The 10,178-nt window shown below is 41.7% G+C and overlaps 1 protein-coding gene across 2 annotated transcripts in view; it reads left to right on the top strand.

Moving 5' to 3' along the window:
• RANBP9 (RAN binding protein 9) overlaps positions 1-10,178 on the top strand; it is a 365,674-nt gene that overhangs the window by 260,777 nt on the left and 94,719 nt on the right. For both annotated transcript variants that reach the window (XM_053714757.1, XM_053714758.1), the window contains one exon: positions 2,656-2,777. In XM_053714757.1, the coding sequence (XP_053570732.1) occupies positions 2,656-2,777 (122 nt within the window). The remainder of the gene's footprint in view (positions 1-2,655; positions 2,778-10,178) is intronic.

The following is a 10,178-nucleotide window of genomic DNA, read 5'->3' as shown; positions in this document are numbered from 1 at the left end:
GTCTCAGGTGTGAATGGGGAGCAGGTGTGTTATATTTGGTGTTATCGCTCTCACACACTCTCATACTGGTCACTGGAATTTCAACATGGCACCACATGACAAAGAACTCTCTCTGAGGATCCGAAAAAAGAGTTGTTGCTCTACAAAAAAGATGGCCTAGGCTATAAGAAGAATGCCAATACCCTGAAACTGAGCTGCAGCACGGTGGGCAAGACCATACAGCGGTTTCACAAGACAGGTTCCACTCAGAACAAGCCTCGCCATGTTGAGTGCACATGCTCAGCATCATATCCAGAGGTTGTCTTTGGGAAATAGACATATGAGTGCTGCCAGCATTGCTGCAGAGGTTGAAGGGGTGGGTGGTCAGCCTGTCAGTGCTCAGACCATACGCCGCACACTGCATCAAATTGGTCTGCATGTCTGTCATCCCAGAAGGAAAGAGGATGCAAAGAAAGCCTGCAAAAATTTTACGGAAGACAAGCAGACTAAGGACATGGAAGGACTAAGGACATGGAACCATGTCCTGTGGTCCGATGAGACCAAGATAAACTTATTTGGTTCAGATGTTATCAAGCGTGTGTCGCGGCAACCAGGTGAGGAATACAAAGACAAGTGTGTCTTGCCTACAGTCAAGCATGGTGTTGGGAGTGTCATGGTCTGGGCCTGCATGAGTGCTGCCGGCACTGGGGAGCTACAGTTCATTGAGGTAACCATAAATACCAACATGTACTGTGACAGACTGAAGCAGAGCATGATCCCCTCCCTTTAGAGACTGGGCCGCAGGGTAGTATTCCAACCTGATAGCGACCCCAAACACACCTTCAAGACGACTACTGCCTTGCTAAAGAAGCTAAGGGTAAAGGTGGACTGGCCAAGCATGTCTCCAGACCTAAACCCTATTAAGTATCTGTGGGGCACCTGGGGAAGGTGGGGGAGCGCAAGGTCTCTAACATCCACCAACTCCGTGATATTGTCATGGAGGAGTGGAAGAGGACTCCAGTGGCAACCTGTGAAGCTCTGGTGAACTCTATGCCCAAGAGGGTTAAGGCAGTGCTGGAAAATAATGATGGCCACACAAAATATTGACACTTTGGGCCCAATTTGGACATTTTAACTTAGGGGGGTACTCACTTTTGTTGCCAACAGTTTAGACATTAATGGCTGTTTGTTGTTATTTTGAGGGGACAGCAAATTTACACTGTCATACAGGCTGTACACTCACTACTTTACATTGTAGCAAAGTGTCATTTCTTCAGTGTTGTGACATGAAAAGATATAATAAAATATTTACAAAAATGTGAGGGGTGCACTCACTTTTGTGAGATACTGTAAAATTATATACATGCATACACACACATATTTTAAATACCCTCACTTAGATAATAAGAAAAAAATAACTAGAATGCTTCTTTAATATAGTATATTACAGGGACAGAAAAAAAAAGGAATTAATTAAACATAATTCTGCTCTATTACAGATTTTCCCCTTAACCCCCCTCCCAAAAAAGTTTATTTACCTTATCTGCATCTCTGTCCTCTTCTGCTCTATTTTTTTTTCAAAACCGCATCACAGGCTCACTGTCTAAATACAGCACACACGATCATGCTGTGGAACTAAATGTAGCTCCTGTGCTGAGTAAAGCTTTCTGCTGTCCAGTATTATGTAACATTAAATCCTACACTTCCTGTCCCTTTAATGTAATGTTTACTAAGGGAACAATGCAGTTGTGTTTTTTATTCAAGTAAATAAAAAATTCCCTTAGGTGTATAATTTAGGATTGTGTAGAGGCCGATTTACAGTATTTCAGAAAAGAATGACTGCTAGAGGTTAATGCCTGCTTAAAGGGCCATAAAAGCCGAATTCGTTAGAGCATGCCATTTAAAGGGATAGGAAAGTAAAAATTAAACTTTCAAGAATCAGGTAGAACATCTAATTTTAAGACACTTTTCAAATCACTTATGTTTTCTAATGTGCTTTGTTTTCTTGATATACAATTTTTGAAAATGAATATGTACATATCCTACACTAGTGGGAGATAGCTAGTGATTGGTGCCTGCATACATTTGTCTCTTGTGATTGGCTAACTGGATGTATTCAGCTAGCTGCCAGTAGAGCAATGTTGTTCCTTCAACAAAGGATACCAAGATAATGAAGCATATTTGATAATAAAAGTAAATTTGAAAGTTGTTTAAAATTATATGTTCTATACGAAACATTAATTAAATATTTGGGGTTTCCTGTCACTTTAAGACTACTGAACCTACAGTACTGTGTGTTTAACCCCCGCAAAGGGGTTAAACACACAGTATTAGTGCCGCTCGGACCCACGGAGCACTGCTGGTCCTGAGTGGAACCAATCAGCAGGGCTAGTCGCACAACTCATATATGCTACTAGCGCTACTTATTGGATCAGCAGCAGTTTCCGTTCAGGACCATCAGTACTCCGTAAGTCCCAAGAGCTACTTCTACTGTGTGTTTAACCCCTATCTATTAGTACAGCGTCATTAGTAGTAAATTACATGCTCTGACGAATTAGAGCATGTTATTTTATCCCACAATTATAGCCCTTTAACACACTTATCCATTCAATATAATGTGTTTCTTATTGAAAGTCTGAATATCTTAGTAAATAGTAATGTCCTTTGTTTTCCCAGCAATGATGTAGACATGGAGACAGATCACTATTCCAATGGTTTTGCTTCAACCTCATCCAACGGATTTCTTAATGGCAGCTCAAAGCATGACCATGGATTTGAAGAATGTGACACTGAAATGGGTCTGTGTTGTATTAATTTGATTTTATTTGAGGAATAATAAGTTGTTTAACACTGATACCAAATAGAAAAATTAAAGTAAGGCGAACAAGTTTAGGGACCATCTCAGACAATTAAAGAATGGTAAATTAAACACTTCAATTCTTCCAATTCTTAATCTATATCATTTTGATACCTTTATTCATTGTTTTTAGTTCCAGATGGACTAAAGTAATACTTAAGCTCCGTTATTGTTATATTTCTATATCCCCCTCCAGCTGCCCACATCAAAACTATGATTTTTTATTATTGAGTTGACATTTTTACCTCTAAACCAATACGCAATCTAGCCATACAGCATCTTTTTTTTTTTAAGAAGTGACATGAAAATGTCACCTCAATAAAAAAAAATTCATAGCTGTGCTGTGGGTGGCTGGAGGGGGCTATAGAAATATAATAATAATGGAAGTAAAGTATTGCTTTAGCGCATCTGGAAATTAAAATGATGAATGAAGGCAAGTATCAAAATAATACTTATGTATGTGATTAGCCTGATGTGTAAAACTCTTTCCCATCTTGTTCACAGCAGTGGGAAAGAGTTTCACACATCAGGCTAATCACATACCTAAGTATTGGGCTTTCCCAGTTGGAAGTGAGCGCAGTGCTTCTGTATGTTTCAGGTCTGCAAAAGATCTAATCTTTAAATAATATTTCTTCTATAAGATACGACGAGTCCACGGATTCATCCTTTACTTGTGGGGTATTATCCTCCTGCTAACAGGAAGTGGCAAAGAGCACCACAGCAGAGCTGTCTATATAGCTCCTCCCTTAACTCCACCCCCCAGTCATTCTCTTTACCTACTCTAAGTACTAGGAAGGGTAAAGTGAAAGAGGTAATAACATTTTAGTTTTTATTTTCTTCAAGCAAGAGTTTTTTATTTTAAATGGTACCGGTGTGTACTATTTTCTTTCAGGCAGCAGATGGATGAAGACTTCTGCCTGGAGGCTGATGATCTTAGCATTTGTCACTGAGATCCAGAGCAGTTCCCACAGAATGGCTGAGGAGTACTTAAGAAACTTCAGTGTGAGGAACGTTTTTCATGCTATAAGCAGTGAGGTATATTCAGTCATTTTTTTCTGGAGGGACTGTGGTATTTCAGAATTGGCTGACAGTATCCCCATGAGGGTAAGGGTAAGCAGTAATCCTAAGAGAAGAGGGGTATTACTAAGCTTGCATATAGGGGCTGAGAAAAGATGGTTGACACTGAGTTTGAATGTTTGTAGGCAAACGTTTTTTAACTGGGAGTGCTGATAACGTTTTTGGCAAGAAAATATTTATTCATCAGGAGAGTTGTTGATGATTTAATGAGAGGGCACACTTGGCTTCTTTTTTTGGGTTTAAGAACCCACATGGCTAGTTTGAAACCGCTCTGGTGCGGTTCATTTGGGCTGAGAGATTTTATTTTCGCGCCTCAGTTGTGCAGTTGTATTTGCAGGCAAGCAGCAAGCTCCAACTCCGGTGGGCCCTTGTGAGAGTTTTGGGCCAAATCGAAGCTTCTAACCGTGGTTTCCGGATCCCTGAGGGCAGGTAGGCGCCACAGCAGGGCTGTGGCAAGGTGCAAGGGGTGTTTTGTCCGGATTTAAAAGTTTATTATTCATCTGGTTTTTGCTGTAAGGGTTAAGTGTTCCTTTCCTTGTGGGGCAAACTTAGCTGCATGATTTGAATCTTATCTCAAAAAATTTAAACGATTTGATTATTTTAAAGCAGTTTTGCAAAAAGTGTATGCTTTTTTTCTCTTAAAGGCGCAGTACCGTTTTTTAAGATTGTTATTTTTTCACTAAATAAAGTGTTTTCAAGCCTGTTTTTGGTCATTACTAGCCTGTTTAACATGTCTGACATTGAGGAAAGCCAATGTTCAATGAGTTTGGAAGCCATTGTGGAACCCCCACTTAAAATGTGTCCCTCATGCACTGAAAGGGCAATAAATTGCAAAGAACATATTTTAGCTGATAAGAGTATGTCGCAGGATAATTCTCAGTCAGAAGGGAATCAGGTTATGCCATCTAATTTCTTTCATGTAATTGTCAAGAGTCCATGAGCTAGTGATATATGGGATATACAATCCTACCAGGAGGGGCAAAGTTTCCCAAACCTCAAAATGCCTATAAATACACCCCTCACCACACCCACAATTCAGTTTTACAAACTTTGCCTCCTATGGAGGTGGTGAAGTAAGTTTGTGCTAAGATTTCTACGTTGATATGCGCTTCTCAGCATTGTTGAAGCCCGATTCCTCTCAGAGTACAGCGAATGTCAGAGGGACGTGAAGGGAGTATCACTTATTGAATACGATGATTTCCCTAACGGGGGTCTATTTCATAGGTTCTCTGTTATTGGTCGTAGAGATTCATCTTCTACCTCCCTTTTCAGATCGACGATATACTCTCAATTTACCATTACCTATACTAATAACTGTTTTAGTACTGGTTTGGCTATCTGCTATATGTGGATGGGCGTCTTTTGGTAAGTATGTTTTTTATTTCTTAAGACACCTCAGCTATGGTTTGGCGCTTTATGCATTTATATAAAGTTCTAAATATATGTATTGTACTTATATTTGCCATGAGTCAGATTCATGTATTTCCTTCTGCAGACTGTCAGTTTCATATTTGGGGAATATAAACATCTTTTAAATATGAAATTTATTTCTTACCTGGGGTTTAGTCTTTTTTTCAATTGACTACTTCTTACAAATTGCGGGCGGTATTAGGCCCGCGGGTGCGACAAATGCTAAACTTTATTGCGTCATTCTTGGCGCGAAAATTTTTTGGCGCGAAAAAGTACATCTATGACGCAAGTTCTTCACTTCCGGCGTCATACTTGACGACAAGACCTTTCACACTGTTGCGGCATTAGTGACGCGAGTCTGTCATTTCCGGTTATTTTTTGGCGCCAAAAAGTTTAGTTATGTTGTTCGTCATACTTGGCGCCAAACTTTTTTATTATTTCAATACCCCATTGATGTTTGCCTCTTGCTTTTTTTCTATCAGAGGGCTATGCTATTTGCAATTTCTCCAACATAGGTGTGTCCGGTCCACGGCGTCATCCTTACTTGTGGGATATTCTCTTCCCCAACAGGAAATGGCAAAGAGCCCAGCAAAGCTGGTCACATGATCCCTCCTAGGCTCCGCCTACCCCAGTCATTCTCTTTGCCGTTGTACAGGCAACATCTCCACGGAGATGGCTTAGAGTTTTGTTTTTGGTTGCAATTTCTTCTGCTAGAAGAGTTTCAGAATTATCTGCTCTGCAGTGTTCTCCTCCTTATCTGGTGTTCCATGCAGATAAGGTGGTTTTACGTACTAAACCTGGTTTTCTTCCAAAAGTTGTTTCTAACAAAAACATTAACCAGGAGATTATCGTACCTTCTCTGTGTCCGAAACCAGTTTTGAAGAAGGCACGTTTGTTGCACAATTTGGATGTTGTTCGCGCTCTAAAATTCTATTTAGATGCTACAAAGGATTTTAGACAAACATCTTCCTTGTTTGTTGTTTATTCCGGTAAAAGGAGATCAGGTCTGATAATTTATTTTCTTTAACTACAGTCACCACGGTATCATATGGTTTCTCCTATGCAAATATTCCTCCTTAACGTCGGTCGAATGACTGGGGTAGGCGGAGCCTAGGAGGGATCATGTGACCAGCTTTGCTGGGCTCTTTGCCATTTCCTGTTGGGGAAGAGAATATCCCACAAGTAAGGATGACGCCGTGGACCGGACACACCGTTGGAGAAAGTAATTTATCAGGTAAACATAAATTCTGTTTTTTCCCTTTTCTGAAACTGTCATATAAGGAAATAGATCATTTTGCTTTATATATTGTTTCTCTTGTTAAGTCTATCCAGTCCACGGATCATCCATTACTTATGGGATATTCTCCTTCCCAACAGGAAGTTGCAAGAGGATCACCCACAGCAGAGCTGCTATATAGCTCCTCCCCTCACTGCCATATCCAGTCATTCTCTTGCAACTCTCAACAAAGATGGAGGTAGTAAGAGGAGAGTGGTGTATTATAGTTAGTTTTTTAACTTCAATGAAAAGTTTGTTATTTTTAAATGGTACCGGAGTGTACTATTTTATCTCAGGCAGCATTAGAAGAAGAATCTGCCTGCGGTTTCTATGATCTTAGCAGAAGTAACTAAGTTCCACTGCCGTTCTCACATATTCTGAGGAGTGAGGTAACTTCAGAGGGGGAATGGCGTGCAGGTTATCCTGCAATAAGGTATGTGCAGTTAACATATTTCTAGGGATGGAATTTGCTAGAAAAATGCTGCTGATACCGGATTAATGTAAGTTAAGCCTAAATACAGTGATTTAATAGCTACTGGTATCAGGCTTATTACCAGAGATACATACTCTTATAAAAGTGCAATATAAAACGTTTGCTGGCATGTTTAATTGTTTTTATATATGCTTGGTGATAAAACTTATTGGGGCCTAGTTTTTTTCCACATGGCTGGCTTGATTTTTGCCTAGAAACAGTTTCCTGAGGCTTTCCACTGTTATTTAAAATTTTGCTTGTTTAACTTGATGCAAAGTGTTTTCCAAGCTTGCTAGTCTCATTGCTAGTCTGTACAAACATGTCTGACATAGAGGAAACTACTTGTTCATTATGTTTAAAAGCCATGGTGGAGCCCCATAGGAGAATGTGTACTAAATGTATTGATTTCACCTTAAACAGTAAAGATCAGTCTTTATCTATAAAAGAATTGTCACCAGAGGGTTCTGTCGAGGGGGAAGTTATGCCGACTAACTCTCCCCACGTGTCAGACCCTTTGCCTTCCGCTCAAGGGACGCACGATAATATGGCGCCAAGTACATCAGGGACGCCCATAGCGATTACTTTGCAGGACATGGCTGCGATCATGGATAATACCCTGTCAGCGGTATTAGCCAGATTGCCTGAATTAAGAGGCAAACGCGATAGCTCTGGGGTTAGACGAGATACAGAGCGCGTAGATGCTGTAAGAGCCATGTCTGATACTGCGTCACAATATGCAGAACCTGAGGACGGAGAGCTTCAGTCTGTGGGTGACATCTCTGACTCGGGGAAACCTGATTCAGAAATTTCTCATTTTAAATTTAAGCTTGAGAACCTCTGTGTATTACTTGGGGAGGTGTTAGCTGCTCTGAATGACTGTGACACAATTGCAGTGCCAGAGAAATTGTGTAGACTGGATAAATACTATGCAGTGCCGGGGTGTACTGATGTTTTTCCAATACCTAAAAGGTTTACAGAAATTATTAGTAAGGAGTGGGATAGACCCGGTGTGCCGTTTTCCCCACCTCCTATATTTAGAAAAATGTTTCCAATAGACGCCACTACACGGGACTTATGGCAGACGGTCCCTAAGGTGGAGGGAGCAGTTTCTATTTTAGCAAAGCGTACCACTATCGCGGTTGAGGACAGTTGTGCTTTTTCAGATCCAATGGATAAAAAATTAGAGGGTTACCTTAAGAAAATGTTTATTCAACAAGGTTTTATTTTACAGCCCCTTGCATGCATTGCGCCTGTCACTGCTGCGGCGGCGGCATTCTGGTTTGAGGCCCTGGAAGAGGCCATCCATACAGCTCCATTGACTGAAATCATTGACAAGCTTAGAACACTTAAGCTAGCTAACTCATTTGTTTCTGATGCCATTGTTCATTTGACTAAACTAACGGCTAAGAATTCCGGATTCGCCATCCAGGCGCGTAGGGCGCTATGGCTTAAATCCTGGTCAGCTGACGTGACTTCAAAGTCTAAATTACTCAACATTCCTTTCAAGGGGCAGACCTTATTCGGGCCTGGTTTGAAAGAAATTATTGCTGACATTACTGGAGGTAAGGGTCATACCCTTCCTCAGGACAGGGCCAGATCAAGGGCCAAACAGTCTAATTTTCGTGCCTTTCGAAATTTCAAGGCAGGTTCAGCATCAACTTCCTCTGCTTCAAAACAAGAGGGAACTTTTGCTCAATCCAAGCAGGCCTGGAAATCTAACCAGTCCTGGAACAAGGGCAAGCAGGCCAGAAAGCCTGCTGCTGCCCCCAAGACAGCATGAAGGAACGGCCCCCTATCCGGCAACGGATCTAGTAGGGGGCAGACTTTCTCTCTTCGCCCAGGCGTGGGCAAGAGATGTTCAGGATCCCTGGGCGTTGGAGATCATATCTCAGGGATATCTTCTGGACTTCAAATCTTCTCCTCCTCAGGGGAGATTTCACCTTTCAAGATTATCTGCAAACTAGATAAAGAAAGAGGCATTCCTACGCTGCGTGCAAGACCTCCTAGTAATGGGAGTGAACCATCCAGTTCCGCGGACGGAACAAGGACAGGGTTTTTATTCAAATCTGTTTGTGGTTCCCAAAAAAGAGGGAACCTTCAGACCAATTTTGGATCTAAAGATCTTAAACAAATTCCTCAGAGTTCCATCATTCAAGATGGAAACTATTCGGACCATCTTACCCATGATCCAAGAGGGTCAGTACATGACCACAGTGGACTTAAAGGATGCCTACCTTCACATTCCGATTCACAAGAATCATCATCGGTTCCTGAGATTTGCCTTTCTAGACAGGCATTACCAATTTATAGCTCTTCCCTTCGGGTTGGCTACAGCCCCAAGAATTTTTACAAAGGTTCTGGGCTCTCTTCTGGCGGTTCTAAGACCGCGAGGCATAGCGGTAGCTCCTTATCTAGACGACATCCTGATACAGGCGTCAAGCTTTCAAATTGCCAAGTCTCACACAGAGATAGTTCTGGCATTTCTGAGGTCGCATGGGTGGAAAGTGAATGAAGAAAAGAGTTCTCTCCTCTCACAAGGGTTTCCTTCCTAGGGACTCTTATAGATTCTGTAGAAATGAAAATTTACCTGACGGAGTCCAGGTTATCAAAACTTCTAAATGCTTGCCGTGTTCTTCACTCCACTCCGCGCCCTGCGGTGGCTCAGTGCATGGAGGTAATCGGCTTAATGGTAGCGGTAATGGACATAGTGCCATTTGCGCGCCTTCATCTCAGACCGCTGCAATTATGCATGCTCAGTCAGTGGAATGGGGATTACACAGATTTGTCCCCTCTACAAAATCTGGATCAGGAAACCAGAGATTCTCTTCTCTGGTGGTTATCTCGGGTGCATCTGTCCAAGGGTATGACCTTTCGCAGACCAGATTGGACGATTGTAACAACAGATGCCAGCCTTCTGGGTTGGGGTGCAGTCTGGAACTCCCTGAAGGCTCAGGGATCGTGGACTCAGGAGGAGAAACTCCTCCCAATAAATATTCTGGAGTTAAGAGCAATATTCAATGCTCTTCTAGCTTGGCCTCAGTTAGCAACCCTGAGGTTCATCAGATTTCAGTCGGACAACATCACGACTGTGGCTTACATCAACCATC

Source organism: Bombina bombina, chromosome 5 (assembly GCF_027579735.1).
Source record: "Bombina bombina isolate aBomBom1 chromosome 5, aBomBom1.pri, whole genome shotgun sequence".
Classification (NCBI taxonomy): Eukaryota; Metazoa; Chordata; class Amphibia; order Anura; family Bombinatoridae; genus Bombina; species Bombina bombina.
Note: the sequence above shows the minus strand (reverse complement) of the source record. Positions and strands in the feature narration are given on the sequence as shown.